Here is a 15,900-nt window from a genome sequence, read left to right on the forward strand (position 1 = left end):
GCAGATGGGGCTGGGGGTGGAAGGGTTGGGAACAGGTAGTTGTTCAGAAGTGTTTTTTTTTTCCTTCCCAGTTCTGGAATCAGGGTCAGATTCCAGCAGGAGGGAGTTGGGACCTCACACTGGTATTTAGGCAGCTCTTTTGGAGGATGAGCAAGGCTCACATCAAGCTACCTCCATGGAATGATTGGCAGGATAGTAGTCCAGATGCTGATGCTGCTTCAGAACATGAGGAAGACTCCGGAGCGCTGCCCTCCTGCTATGCTCCTAGTCAGTTATCTCTGACTTACTACTACTGCATGTAAAGAAATTTGCCTAAAGTTTCCTGGGAGTGACAACCCACAGGCTTGGGGGACCAGCACAGGCCATTTGTGTTTAGATGATGCACAGCCAGCTTCAGACTCTGGACCCATGTCCATGCAGCAAGTACCTCTTCTCTGCACCCTGGAGCGTTTGCAAAGAAGCATTTGTGTTTCTTCTCTTTTCTCTTTCAAGTCACATCATTAAAATGTATCTTTTTGTGACTTGCCCCATCTCCTCTACCACCACTGCTTCCCCATCTGCCCTGCTCTTGATTCCTGGTCACTTCTGTCTTGTCTTTCCAACCCCTCTCCCGCCTCCAGCCTTTCTTCTTGAATTCATCCAGCTGTGACTTCATTAAATTGCATCGATTCTGATGCCACTAATTCAAAATTTACCCAAATTGGACCTGGACAAAGTTGATTTTTTTTTCTTTTCTCTGTCTGATAAAAAGCTATGATGAACAGATTAATAGCTCAGACAAGACTGCAAGGATTGTGCGGGGCACATACACCACCACCACCACGGAGAAGGACAGATTGTCTCTGAGCGGGCCAGGTAGGCAGTCGGCATGCTAATGACCAATCTTTCATATCTATTCAATAAAATAGCTCCCAAAGATAAATTTTGTTGTATTTTATTATTTTAAACTTTCGTTTAAAACCCTGCAATGGCTCAAGGAACAATAAAGTGTTATTTTCTGGCTAAGTCTGATAGCTTAGGCCTGTTTTCAGCTATTCTGGAAGCTGGAGCAGGAAGGCCACTAGTTCAAGGCCTACCTGGACCATAGAGTAAGTTTGGGCAGTTTAGTGAAATCCTATTTCTAAATAAAAAGGCAAAAGATGGCAGGAACAGAGTACTTGCCTACCATGCATGAAGCCTTGGTTGAATCCTCAGTATTGTGCCTAGGTGTGTGTGTGTATACACAGGCAGTTATTTCCTGAATATGTTCTGTAACTCTTGTTTCACCAATTGGGATTAACCTACCCCGACTGCTATAGAATGAGTGTTGATAAACTCCCTCCAAAATGTCTTTCTGGACATTTCTCTCTGGAAACTATATCCAATTTCCCTTATCATTCTTTATTTTCTGATTTCATTTTCCTATGTTTTTAGAATTCACGACTCTTTCTGCTTTGAGAAGTAGTGTTATGATGTCATAGCTGCAGGGTAGTCAGCTGACCCTGAGAAGAAGGGGGTCCAGAGACCAACTTCAGACAGCTTTCCCTACTTCTGGGAGACAGAAGACATTGAGATTTGCGTTTGTTCCCATTGAGGGTCTTGCTCAGTGGTCTGAGGAACCTGTGCATAAATCGCTGTTCCTACAGCACTGTTAGGGGGAGGCAGCATCGCACCTCCTGTAGGAATGACCAGAAGCAGTCAGCAGGCACCCTAGAAAAAGGACTTTGACATTCCCCCTTTCATCTGCTTATGGACTCTCAAGGGACAAATAACAAAGCTCTTTCCTCTTACTTTTGGAAGTTGTCATTCATCTTTTCTTGCCTTGGAGCATTTTCCGAATGTCGAGATAGCAAGCCGGTCCTGTCTCTTTTTGTCTCCGTGATCTTCTGTGAGTCCCTTGGCCCCTCTGGTCTATTAGCTGGGATGTGGGGTATGGGGGACTATACTGTTGTGATATGGGCTTCTCTGGCCCATTGTGACCTCAATATGCCTGGAAAGTCAGGACAATGGGGAGCATCTTCACTTAAAGAGCAGCATCCCTAGGGGTGGAATAGAATGCACTTTTCCTTATACATTCCTGAATTCTTATCTTATAGTCCTTGTCTAAGGACAAGGATGTCCTCTGAAAATGGGCTTATAAGGATGCTTTGCTTTTAGCATGTTCCTTTTATAGATCTTCTTGGTAAAAAAGGACTTATAATGCCTTTTTGGTCCCTTCCCTCTGGACATCATCTCCTCTCCTCTTGGGGTGTAAGTGTCCATTCATTCATCTACTCTGCAGACAGTCTGGTCTACTGTTAGGATGCATTTTGAGTTGATGTTGGAGAACTCAAATTGATTCCTCATGTTCACAAGACTGCAAAACATCTCCTCCAGGATTCAAGGCCTCTTCATCCTCTCCTCGGGATCCATCATTTGAATTGATAACCATATATGTCTTCCCACATGACTTGACTTTTAGTCTCTCTGGCTGTGCAGAGGCTGTCTACCTAGGGGCTACCAACCACACATGGGGCCCAGTCACTCCAACAGCTTAAAGATCCAAAGGGCTCTTTAGGAAAGTGGGTTGGTTGTAAGGAAGCAACTTTTCTTGGTTGCAGGTCCCATCAATAGGGCTGAGCAGGAAGTGTCAGCCTCATTTGGTCAAACTGGGACAGTACCCAGCATAAAGAAAACTACTGAGTGAATAACATTTACATGAATATGATTTACTTTAGCATGGAGATGATGATAGCACTTATACTTATCTTAAAGAAGGAAAAGATGGCTAGAGAGAAGCAAAAAGGAAGGAAAAAAAGAGAGAAGAATAAGAGACTAACTGACTACTTCATAGAGAATGTTTCCTTAGGTTGATGTGATTGTCCACCCAAGCCCTCAAAGAAACCCATGGATTTGCTCCTATTGTGGATCCTGTGCCTCTCTATGGGCCTTTATCTTGTTACTTCCTTGTGTTGACAGGCAAAACATGATCTGCAATGGCCTGGTACCAAGGAACACACACTCCCTTTGCACCTGCCTCTCCAGGTCCAAGTACAGGGCTCAAAAACATCTGGTGTGTGAGCAGATGGACGTCTTATCTTTAGGATGTGGTGGGAAATGGGACCTGTGGGTAGTTCCTTCCAAGACGACCATGGCCATGGCTAGACTATGTGATTTGAGAGTTTTGTTATATCAGCTTTGTGGAGTCAGCGCCCACTATTTCCCTCTTCCACCTGGGCTATGGTTGTGTTTCTGTGGGCCGAGCCCATTTAAGATTTATTTAGTCAAATATTTATTTAGTGCTTCCTAGGCACCAGACTCTATTATAAATGTTTCACAAATATTAATGAATTTAATCTTCATGATAACTCTGAGAGGTAGACAATTATCTTTATTTTTTTGGCCTTATTACTTTGGTTTAATTTTTAAATGAGAAAACAGAGCCATGGGAGTGTAAGTAGCTGGCTAATGACCACTAGTGTATCAAAATGGCCAGCATCCCAATTTAGGCCTCCTAGTGCACAATCCCAGTATTTGGTCACCAGGCTGTGCTGTCTGTGTTTGCTCCCCTAAAGACTGAGGTCTGTCCCAACAGCAAAAGCAAAAGCAAAACAAAACAAAGAGAACATGAAAACCCACCAAAACTGACCAACTCTACCATAAATCTACACCTTCCACGAAGGAGCTTTCATAAACTCACACTTAGTGTGGTTAGCTGTGTGGCTCTGCTAACACGTCTTGGTAACAGTCCCCCGCCCCTCCCCCCAACACTTTCAATTAGCCTGTAGCAACACTTGACACACTCAAATCTGATTCATTCTCAAATCACCCAAAGATTGCTGGAAAGTCTGTTTGGGCTTGGTTCTTCTGCATTTCTTAGACATGAGTAAATTTGCATTATGTTTCCTGGGGTCTGGAGGAAGTGCATGGAGATGATGCTGTTAGGGAATGAGTGGGGCTAGAGATGCTGTAGACTCTTGGCCGGTCGCCTATCAACAGCCTCAGGACAGACATACATCGGGCAGCAACAACTGGCCCTGCTTCCTTGAAAAACGGAACAAGCAGGCTGCCCATTCCTTGCAGAGATGTTTACTGGCTGTGATGAATTCCAATTGTGCTGGGGACAACTCAGACCTGCAGAACAGCTCAATGCAGATGCACAGACATTGTTAACCAACAAATGAGATCCCCACATCCATTCTGCGCCTCTGTGTGAGGAGAGCGGTCTTGGGCACACACAAAGCCAGCAGCTGTGTTTTTCAAGTGGACTGTGAGAGAACTGGGAATAGGGAGAAATAAATTAAGCCATTCTCCTTGGTCCGAGGTTATTAAAAATATGTTCATTTCAGTTGTCCTGACTGCAGATTTTGGAGGATAAAAACACTCTGACTGTCCAGAAGAGAGTGGCAAAGGAGAGGTCAAAGAGGACGCCAGCTTGTCCTCAAGTTCAGTGCCAATAAGAACTCAGTTATCTGGAACTCAGATAACTGGAATTCTTTACCTAGCTGGAATAGAGCATCTATACATCACTTCTAGGGAAATGTAAAAGAAGCAGCTCTCAGAGATTTATAGGGAAAAACCAAAACCAACTTCTATAATCTGCCTTGTAGTTTTAAGAAACAGTTCCCTTTCCTAAACTGGTACATTTTACTTTGCTTTCTCTGCAAAGAGGACCAAAAGGGAGGCTGATGGCCCCTCTCATCAAGAACCCAAATCTTTAGTGGCAAGAGAAAAGAATTAATTATATTTAGGATACACAATGAGGCAGGGATGTCTTGGATTTTTTTCAGAAAGGGGAATGTTCTCATTAGTCCCTGGGATTAAGAACATCAGCTGCAATAGTTTCTTTGTGGGCAAGTCCATCCCTTGGACCTATTATCAGTTCCTTCCCATTTCCTCCCCAAAGGAGAATGGGCATGGCTGGAGTCTGACTGTCCAACTGGTCTTGTTCTTGGTGTGGAACAATTTACTGGACTGAGTACATTTTCTTTCTTCTGAAGCATTTATGTGGCTCAGGCTGCTACCAAAGTCCACGTGGGTTATTTCTGAGGTTCCCGTGAACAGGTTATTACTAGACCGAAGACGGAGCCTTACAAGGTGAGCTAAGGGGTCATGGGTTCCCACTTGCTTCGACGAGACCTGAGTTTGACCATCTGTCTGCGTGATAAGTGAAAACAGAGGCAGAAAAATCTAAAGTTTTATTTTGTGTTCCTTTATCACATTTGCTTTCAAACTTGGGCATCGATGAAGGCCAGGAGACCAGAGCAGTGCTCAGTTCCCACTTTGGCCTCCTACAGAGCAGGGATCTCATGGAGCGTAGTGGTGCCCATTTAGGATTTTCTTTTGACCAAAAGATTAGCTCCTAAAATCTGTGGTGTTCAAAGTTGCTGGGGTGAATGAGTCACAGTGACAAATAGACCTGAGTGGCTGAGCTGCAGGTGAGATCAGAGGTCTAGCTAGATTTTTCAACTAAAGATTGAACACTCTCTAAAGCTCTATTGTTCAGAGAACATGATAGGGACATAAGAGGGAAAAACTGTGATTAAGAGGCTAGAAGGAAGGAAGGGTGGATCGATGGGAGAATGGGATTAATGAATGTGTGTGTTAGTGAATGGATGGATAGATAGGTGGGTAGATAGATGAGTGGGTGAGTGAATGCCGGAAATGGATAGGTAGATGAGTGAGACCAAGGATAGATGGGTCCACGGGTGAATGGTTGGGTACATGGATGGGAGGGTGGATGGATGGACTGATGGATAGATGGGTGGGTAGAATGAATGGATGAATAAGTGTGTATAGTAGACATTTAAGCTAGTGAATACCTGGTCTTGACCAAGTCATTTACTAATTGATTCTGCATGCCCACGTATCACCTGGCATTTGCTAAATCATCAGGCCGTAGCGGTTAGCTTTTGTCAACTTAACAAGACCTAGAGTCATCTGGGATGAGAGAACCTCTTTTGAAAAAGATGCCTTCATCTGATTGGCTTGTAGGCAAAACTGTGAGAGCAGTCTCTTGACTTTGGATGGTGTTACCTTTGGGCAGGTGGTCCTGGGTTAAATAAGAAAACAAGCTGAGCAAATTATGGGGAGCAAGCCAGTTAGCAGCATTCTTCCATGGCCTCTGCTTCAGTTCCTGCCTCCAGGTTCTTGCCCTGACTTTCCTCAATGATGGACTGTGATTGGAATGTAAGCCAAATAGACCCTTTCCTCCCGAAGTTGCTTTTGGGTCATGGTGTTTATCACAGAAATAAAAACAAAAGAAAAAAAAAAACAAAATCAAAAGCGAAGTAAGACACAGGCCTATCTGGGGAGAGCAGAAAGAATCATTGAAGAGGAAAGTGAGATGCATATGAGAGGTGGTCTCTGCATACCAATAGACAACCAGGTTCAAGTCAGAAGCCGGACTTCGAATTTCTCTTCCATCTTGTTTGAGTACTGATCTAAGTCTGAGTCTTAAATCCTCAGTAAAAATCATGGTACTTTAGCTGTAAATGTCTCAATGCTAGAAGCAACGGCGGGGGGCTAGGCAGGGATGCACACTCAGGGATTAAGTGCCATTGAAAGGTAAGATGGCCTTTCCACCATCATGACTAAGTGCGATGCCCGGGACTGAGGAGGGCCCACGTTTCCTGGCCTGAGTGAGCAGAACTGGGTTTGTTTCCCAATTAATCAACCCTCTCCCATGAAGCATGTACTACAGGAAACTGTCTAAGAAGAGGGAACAGTGAAATCGGCAAGCAAGTGGATTTTTCAGGCAAAAGAGTTCCTTTGCTTGATATGTTAGATCGTGCAGCCAGTCTGATGGACAGGGAAGAGGGCGGGGGTGAAGGTGTTCCCCAACTTCCTAAATTAGGTGCATTTGTTGTCCTCACCTATGGTGGGGCACCAGGTTCCTGGTGGGGTGGAGCCTTGCCCTTGCTCCTTCCCAGAGCCAGCTCTCTGTGTCTATCCTGAGTTTCTTTTTCTCTGCATGTCTCCCCTCTCTACATGCCTCTCCTGCCTCTGAATGTGTTTTTGGAAAAGCTTTTGATCCACATTTCCTTGAGACCATTGACAACATTACCCGAGGTTTTAAGCAAATAAATAAACTGATCTTGACCCAAATCACTCGTTTGCTAATTGTTTCTGCATGCCCAGATATCACCTGGCATTTGCTAAATTAGTAGGCCCAGCTGGAGAGAGCAGGAAGCAGCTCCGAATGCCTTTCTATTGGTTTCCCTTCCTCTCTCTGCTTCTCACATTCTCTCCTGCCTTTTCTTCTGGATTCTCTCTCTGTTTCCTCTCTCCCTTTCTGGCTTCTGGTCTGAGTCTCTTCTTCCTCTCCCCCGACTCCATTTCTCCTTGCCTTCCTTGTTCCACGTTCCTCTGGCTGTAACTCCTGTTTTCTCTCTTTCCTGACCCGTTTCTTCTCTCTTATTTTGCTTCCCCATTTGCTTGGTCCCCCAGCCCCCGAGAGTTGCTGCCCACTCTTACAAAGCCTCCTCAGTGGTGCCTCAGTGACCAGGTTTCTTTCCTCTGGTTAGAAAGTAGCTCAGGCCTTAACCCATTTCCTCTGGCATACCCAAAGTAATTAGATGAGACTGGGATCACACATTTCAGAATTAGAATAATATTTATCAAACACCCTGGAGAGTGAGGGATGGAAGGTAGAGAGGAACCAGAGCAAAGAGGGAGGTCACTGAGCTGAGGGGATGGGCAGGACGGGGAGCTTACAGGGGCACACTGCTCAGATCTCCTCAGCGGGGGAAATGGGCAGTGGGAAAGGCTGGATTCTGGAGAATGTTAAGGACGCAGTAGGGAGCAGGAGCTTATGGCTGACCATCATTCCCTCATGGATATTGTATATGGTCAGGAGGTCTACACAGGAGCTTTGAGAAACACATAATTCAACCAATCCACCTGTGGTAGTTTGAATGTAATTGGCCCCCATAATCTCATAGGGAGTGACACTATTAGGAGGCGTGGCTTTGTTGGAATGAGTATGGCCTTGTTGGAGGAAGTGTGTCACTGTGGGGGTGGGCTTTGAGGTTTCTCATGCTCAGGATACCACCCACTGTCTCAGTCAACTTCCTGTTGCCTGCAAGTTGTAGGACTTTCAGCTGCCACATCTGCCTACACACCACCATGCTCCCCATCATGATGATAATGGATTGAACCTCTTAAACTGTAAGTGAGCCACGCCAATTAAGTGTTTTCTTTATAAGAGTTGCTGTAGTCATGGTATCTCTTCACAGCAATAGAAACCCTAACTAAGACACTACCTATCCCACTTGGCTGAGATTCCAGCTCAGCCCAGCCCACTGGGCCACAGATAATCACTCTGGAGTAGTTTCCAGTAATCACATGGCCTAGGTACCAGAGGCTACAGCTCAGCTGTAACCCAGAGTTATAACTCACTGTCAAGCAACTAGCCAGACTTCACCTGCTCAGATCCACCAGGTGTGCTGCTTTTTAGGAAGGTGACCACTACGCAGGTCTTCTTGAGGGATGGACTTCAAGAGCCCCACAGTCCTGAGAGATAAACATGAGGTCAAAACTATGAGGAAATCCCACTTAAATTGACTCTGTAGACAAAAGTATGGCACCAGACAGGTCATCTTACTCATTTCTGTGTGTCACATCCAGGCAAGTGCCAAGACTTGAGGGGCCATGGAAACTCCAACAGAAAGGACACTCACTTTAGAGTCTGTAGACCCTCTGTGTCCTCAGAACCTGCTGGAGTTCAGTCTCAATTGGATGTTTGCGGAACTAGGCACCAGTGCTGAGCAGATTTCCCTTTTAGGTCCCCCAACTCACCACTGTTGACACTTGATACTTCTCATGATGGACTGCCTGTCATGTCCACTGTAGGATATTGAGCCCTGTCCCTCAATATCTGGTTTGCACACACCAGATACCAATAGCACCTCCTTCCTTGCTTGTCATGACAACCAAAATGTCTCCAGATGTGGCCAGATGTCCCAAGATAGAAAGGCAGGAACAAAATCACTTCACTTAGAGTCACTGATGTAGAGTCGGTCGTGTTGATCATGTGACTCCATTCTTCCTTATGGACATCAGGAAAGTAGGAAGGAGTCTTTGTAAGCACATGGGAAGCAAATCAGTGAGCTGTTTCCTCAGAACTTGCTTTAATGAGATGTAATTTATCTAATGGGACATTCATCCGTAAATTTCCAAAAGTACGAGTTTATGTTTTGTATACATTCTGTCTTCTGCAACTATCACCGTTATTTAAACTTTGGGTATTATTAGCCTCCCCAAAGGAAAGCCCATGCCCATAGCAGTCCCCTTTCTCTATGGGCTTACCCAGTTTGATGCTTTATTTAAAGCGAGGCTTTGGGGATGCCTCCTTTCGTTTAGGGTGGTGTGTTTCGAGGTTCTTCCATGCTATGGTGTCTATCACCACTCCTTTCCTTTTTATGACCAATTAATATTCTGTTGTGTGAGTACAGTACAGTTTGCTCATCTGTTCATCAACCAGTGAGCCTTGGGCTTGCTTCTACCCTTTGGCAGTTATTCATAATGCCATTCACTTTCTTTTCACTTTCTTCATACACAAGTGATATGAAGATCTGTTTTCATTTCTTCCAGGAGTAGACTGGGCCACATATTTGCTGTGTTGTTAGCATTTTAAGGAACTGTTAAACTGCTTACCAAAGGAGCTGAACTTCTATATTTCTAACATCAGAGTGTGAAGAAGCCGCATGTTGCTAGAGTTTTCCTGCCTGGCCCACAGTCAGGACAAATCTCTATCATCCGCCAGTCCCACAACCGCTCAGACCCGACCAAGTAAACACAGAGACTTATATTGGCTACAAACTGTATGGCCGTGGCAGGCTTCTTGCTAACTGTTCTTACAGCTTAAATTAATCCATTTCTATTAATCTATACCTTGCCACGTGGCTTGTGGCTTACCGGTACTTTACATCTTCCTTGTCCTGATGGCGGCTGGCAGTGTCTCCCTGACTCAGCCTTCCTTCCCAGCTCTATTTTCTTCCTTGTCCCGCCTATACTTCCTGCCTAGCCAATGGCCAATCAGTGATTTATTTATTGACCAATCAGCAACACATTTGACAAACAGACCATCCCACAGCCTTCCTTTTTAAGAAAAGAAAAGGGGAAGTGCTGTGGGATGGTCTGTATGTCAAATGTGTTGCTGATTGGTCAATGAATAAATCACTGATTGGCAGTGGCCAGGCAGGAAGTATAGGCAGGACTAACAGAGAGGAGAATTGAGAGAACAGGAAGCTGGGTGGGAGAGACACGGCCAGCCGCCATGATGACAAGCAGCATGTGAAGATGCCAGTAAGCCACGAGCCATGTGGCAAGGTATAGATTAATGGAAATAGATTAATTTAAGCTGTAAGAACAGTTAGCAAGAAGCCTGCCACGGCCATACAGTTTGTAACCAATATAAGTCTCTGTGTTTACTTGGTTGGGTCTGACGGCTGTGGGACTGGCAGGTGAGAGAGATTTGTACTGACTGTGGGCCAGGCAGGAAAACTTTAGCTACAGCCGCACTTGTGTCCTTGTTGGCACTTGGCATTAACTGCCTGTTTGGTTATGGCTGTCTGCATATGTTTGCATGGACACCACAATGTGACTTGGACAGGCAGTTTCCCTAAGGATTACTGATGCTGACACTTTGGAGAAATGCCTGTTTGAATCTTGCATCCATTTAAAAACCAAGGAATGTTTTGTTATTAAATTTTAAGTTCCTTTTGGTAGGTTATTTTTTTTAAGATTTATTTGTGTATGTGTATGAGTGTTTTCCCCAAGTGTATGTGTGTGAATCTTGTGCATGCCCAGTGTCTGCAGAGGCTGGGAGGGCATCAGTTGGATCTCTTGCAAGGGGGTTGTGGATGATCATGAGCCACCATGTGGGTGCTGGGAACTGGACCTGAGTCCTCTACAAAAGCAACAAGTGCTCTTAACTGTTGAGCCATCTCGGCAGCCTCTTGTCAGACATGTTTTACAAGTATTTCTCCCATTCTGTGGGTTATGCTAGCTTCTGTGAAGGTTTCCTCTGAGACACCGGTGTTTTTAATATCTCCACTTGTTCTCATGTTGCTGCGTTGCTTGTATTTTCAATGTCCCGTGTAAGAAATCATCACCAAGTTAAGGAACCACAATGATTTGCATTTATATTTTAAGAGTTTGTAGTGCTTGGACTAACATTTAGGTGTAGGATCCCTTTTGAATCGATTTGTATGTATTTGTATATAATGTGAGATTAAGATCCAGCATGGAAAGCTAGGTTGCTCTAGGACAACTTTTCTTTTTTAAAAAAAATGTTCATTCTCTACTCAATGACATTTGGTATTTTTTAAAAATTCATTTGATTAATTTTTAAAAATCTGTTTTTTAATTAGGGTGTGCCTGCATGAATTTATGTGCACCATATGTGTGCCCAAGGAGGCTAGAAGAATGCATTGGATCCCTTGGAACTGGAGTTACAGATAGCCTAAGCCACTCAACCTGGGTGCTGGGAACTGAGCCTGGGTTCTCTGGAAGACTGAGTCTTCTCTCCAGCCCTAACATGTGCCTTTCTTGTTGAAAAGAATTGGCGATAAATGTAGGAATTTGTGCTTGAATTTTTTATTATATTCCTTTGACCTGTATGTCTATCATAATTCAGTCTTTTTAATCAGAGAGAGGTGATCAGAAGGTGTCTTTAAGAATTAAAAGGGTGAAGGAATGAACATACCAAACATGGGTGTGAGGTTGAAAAAAATACATGAAAGAATTTAGTTTTAGAATCAGGAAGGATCTTAAAGTTTGTTTTTGTATAACCCTATGTTTTGGTATAAAATTTGTTTTGTAAAACCCCGTGTTTTGCTGATAGGGAAAAAATATTAAATTTCTGTGTCAAAGACAGTTTTGCTGAAGGTCTGTGGCTGATCAGTGGCAGACCTAGGAATTGGACCTTTCCTGTGACTCTAGGCAATACTTTCCTTCTTTCCAGGCCCCGAATGATGGCTCTCCAGTCCGGCTCTGGACCCTAAACTAGCTGGGTTTCCTTCATAGAGCACATGGCTTCCATCTTGGTCCTCACTGCCAGTTCAGCAGAGTAAATGGTGTGGGTGGCAAGTGTCTGCTCTCTCTTGACAGGCTGAGAGAATAGAAAGTCAGCCAGATGGAAGCACTTGGAAAATGTGAAATTGCTGTATAGGTGCCCCTAAATGATAAGATTGCCAAATGGATGCTCTTCAAGGCAGGCTCACCGTGTCACCGGCAGCACAGCAGAAGGGAACAACTCACTTAGACGCGTCCGTCAAGTGTTGTGGTTGTCACTTTTCAGGAGGGTAGAGCTGAAGCTTGGTGTGACTCAATGAAGACAGAGCTCTGGTTACAGAGTCTCTGCTCTGGCAGTCTCACTGTGTCTCTACCCATTTGTACATGCCTCCTTCTCTAAACCACATGTCTACACCATCCATGCATCCCAATGCATGCTTTCTGTCTTAGCACCTCAGACAGGAGGTGCAGTGCAGGCTGCACTTCTGTGAGTCACCAGTTTCTAATACATGCTACATGGCATGTGTTTGGGGACGGGGAGGTTAGGCCCCCTGATTAGATAGTAATCTCCTGTTCACGGGAGGACCAGCAGCCAGAGTCATTTTGAGACATAGAAGATGCTGTTGTGGCATGTATGGGTATTAGGAAGACTAGTATTTTGAAAGGGTTTATTGTTTACAGATGTGGAATCGATTACAGAAAAGATATTATGCTTATAGCCTTTCAGGGTCATGCCAACCTCTCTCTTACACCCCTGTAGATCAGTACCAGATGAAATTGTCTTTTGAGTGCTCATAGCCATATCTCTGGCTCCTTCCACAGGTTTTCAAAACAGAGTGCCTGTGACAGTAAGCTGGCCTCTTTGTACCCCATCAGTGAGGCTCACTGTGTACTCTCCTTGTTTAGGGCTCTGGCTGACATCCTAAGACAACAGGGACCAATCCCCATAGCACACTGTGAAAGAGAAACCATCTCGGCCATCGATACCTCTCCCAAAGAGAACACGCCGGTCCGATCAACCTCCAAAAACCACTACACTCCTGTGCGCACAGCTAAGCAGACTCCAGGTAAGTGAGACATGGTCACCTTGAAGTTTTGTTGATTCTTCTGTGAGGTTCTAGTGATGTTTCTGCTCTGTTGTGGAGCGCTGTGCAGTAGTGGATGTCCTGATAGACAGGACAGGCTTTTTAAGAGTTTGGGGACTGTCTTCCTGGGAGGGTTGGATATTAGAGAGACTAAGTCTGGGACAGAAGAGGATTGGTAGCCCATCTGTGATTTCTCTAGCTGCTGGTGTAATTCTCTAATGTAAGATAGAGCCTGCCACAGCCATGGTGGAATATGGTTGCCCATTTAACCCATGTGGCAAGAAGGTTTGGTGCTGTCCAGGATGCTGGATGTGTAAGAATAAAGGCTGTATTCTAATGCAGAAACTGCCCAGATATTGGAACCCTAAAGAGTACTTTCTGAGGACAGGAATGATATCTGCATTTTAGGGTGACCCTTTTCTATGATATATAGGTTCCCTGGATATAGGATGAAGTGTCCTTCTATATAAGTGGGGAACTGGGTCTGAGACAACTGAGCATACCAAATTCTACAGATGCTCAAGCCCCTTATATATGAATGGTCTGATGTTGGCATAGTGCCCCACAGATACTCCTGTATACTTTAAATAATCTCCAGATTCCTGAGAATATCTAATACAATACCAACATCATGAGACTTACGATGCCATGGGCTTTAGGGAACAATGGTGAGAAAAAGTGTATACCTGTTCAGTAAGGCCCAATTTGGGGTAATAGCTTTGATTCATGGTTGGTTGAATCCTGTTGGTTTATTGTATGGCTGGTTGGATCTGCAGTTACATGTATAACTTGTAGATGTGGAGGGGTGAGTGCGCCTTTTACTTTTTTGTTTCGTCGTCATGATAACACTATGAAGGAAACTGGGCAGGACTTGCTGCCCTTGTCTAATGGGTTAGTGAGTGAAATTCAAGGAAACTCAGTAACTTGAACAAGATCAATAGGGTGTAAGAATAAGAAAACAAACCTGTAAACACCAGTAATATATCAGGCTATTGATCTAAATATTATTCAGAGGCCTTTCTAGGTATGATATTATTTACTGTTTGTAGCAATCTTGGAAATATTTATCTCTTACTTTATATGAGGAATATAAAGGCAATGCAACATTTCTCAAGGTCACATGGTTAGTAAGAGAACCCCAGGATTCAAACTAAGACACATTGTTTATAGAAGTCATTATTGAAAAAAAACAGCCATCCTATTCTTCCCCAGTTAGGGACAGGAATGTAAACTATCTGAATGGACCATCCCCTTACCAGTATGTTGGAAAGATCATCTCCCTGTGAGAATTACCAGCTAGTTTAGTATTGATCCCACTCACAGGCACACAATTTCTGCTTTGGTACTTGGATCTGGAATCTTCACATCTCTCACTTTATCCAGAGGTCTGAACTAAGCCTGCAAAAAAGCGATATAGCCACTAGGCAGCAGGCAGTAGGCGTGCTCAAATCCTAATTGTAGCTGAGACCAAATTTATTCCATTTATGCTTTAATTCTCTTGAATCTATCAAATTGTTCTTCCCTTTAAGATAATAGTCTTAAATCTTTTAAAAAATTTTTGTTTGTTTGTATTTTATGTATGAATGCTCTGCATGGATACCTGAATGCCAGAAGAGGGCATCAGATCCTATTATAAACGGTTGTGAGCCACCATGTGGTTGCTGGGAATTAAACTCAGGACCTCTCTAAGAGCAGCCAATGCTCTTAACTGCTGAGCCATCTCTCTAGCCCTAGTCTTAAATCTTTTAAACATCTGATAAAAGCTAAAGATATTCTCTGAATATGTATATATATATATATGAATACAGACAGGTATACACTCAGCCAACAGTTTGTGAGGGATTAAAGGGATCCATAGGCCCCTCCAAAGTTAGGAGTCCCTGCTTCACATGTAAAGATGAGTGAATTTGCTGGGCAAAACCCTCCTCAGATGCATTCTCACCTTAAACACCCTAGATCCTTAACCTGGAAGCAGTAGAGGGAATCTTGGCAGAAGCATCAGAACAGTGGCCACCTACCAGGCTATGTGCACATTAGAAACACCTAGGGATATATTAAAAATTCTGGGATTCAAGCACATAAAGTAGGTAGATTTCTAGAGATGAGGCTGACATTAGTGTATTCAGATTCTCTACAAGGTAACTCTAACATGCAACTAAGGTACAGAGTCACTGGTCTGGTTGGATCCTGATCTGTTGTGGGAGAAGGTACTGAGTGCCCAAATTTCCCAGCTTGGCTATGTGTTGGAATCCTATTGGAAGCCTTATTAAGGGCACCTAAGACCCACTCTTGAATATCATGCCTTAATCAATGTGGAGGGCGTGGTTTGAGAATAGGGGGATTGTTTAAAGTTATTCTTAATGCAAAGCAGATGGCTCTGGGAATTGCCCACTGAACACCATTCCTAACTTTAATATTCTTGCCATCTATGATTATTTTTTATTTATCTAAAGATTTATCATTTGAAGTCAGTCTCTCCCAGAATTGTGCCTGTGACGCTGGAATTTCTGGCCACCCAGGCATCAAAGTGCCCCTGACTGTTGATTCTCACCCTTTTGTTCTGTCTTATTTACCAACTGATTCAACGGACAGTCTTGATTTGCCCTTAAATACCCTTTACTGGTCAGGGAGCTTTCTCACTTCTTCTGGCTATCCGGCTAGTGAGTTGAGAAGGAAAGACACTGCTTACATGACTCTATGTTTCAAGAAATCCCTCCTCGCATTTCTCAAATTACAACTCTCCACTTCGCTTTTTGAGATGGGAATGCCTGGGAAGCATTCTCAGTGGCAAAGCTGAAATGTACAACAAGCAGTTTCACAACAAGCTACATCTTCTGTA

The 15,900-nt window shown here is 43.9% G+C and overlaps 1 protein-coding gene across 2 annotated transcripts in view; it reads left to right on the plus strand.

Annotated features, from left to right (window-relative positions):
* Shisa6 (shisa family member 6) overlaps positions 1-15,900 on the plus strand; it is a 314,399-nt gene that overhangs the window by 9,888 nt on the left and 288,611 nt on the right. For both annotated transcript variants that reach the window (XM_052756896.1, XM_052756895.1), the window contains exon 2: positions 12,883-13,043. In XM_052756896.1, the coding sequence (XP_052612856.1) occupies positions 12,883-13,043 (161 nt within the window). The remainder of the gene's footprint in view (positions 1-12,882; positions 13,044-15,900) is intronic.

This window comes from Peromyscus californicus, unplaced genomic scaffold (assembly GCF_007827085.1).
Source record: "Peromyscus californicus insignis strain IS unplaced genomic scaffold, ASM782708v3 Scaffold_3__1_contigs__length_106647218, whole genome shotgun sequence".
NCBI lineage: Eukaryota > Metazoa > Chordata > Mammalia > Rodentia > Cricetidae > Peromyscus > Peromyscus californicus.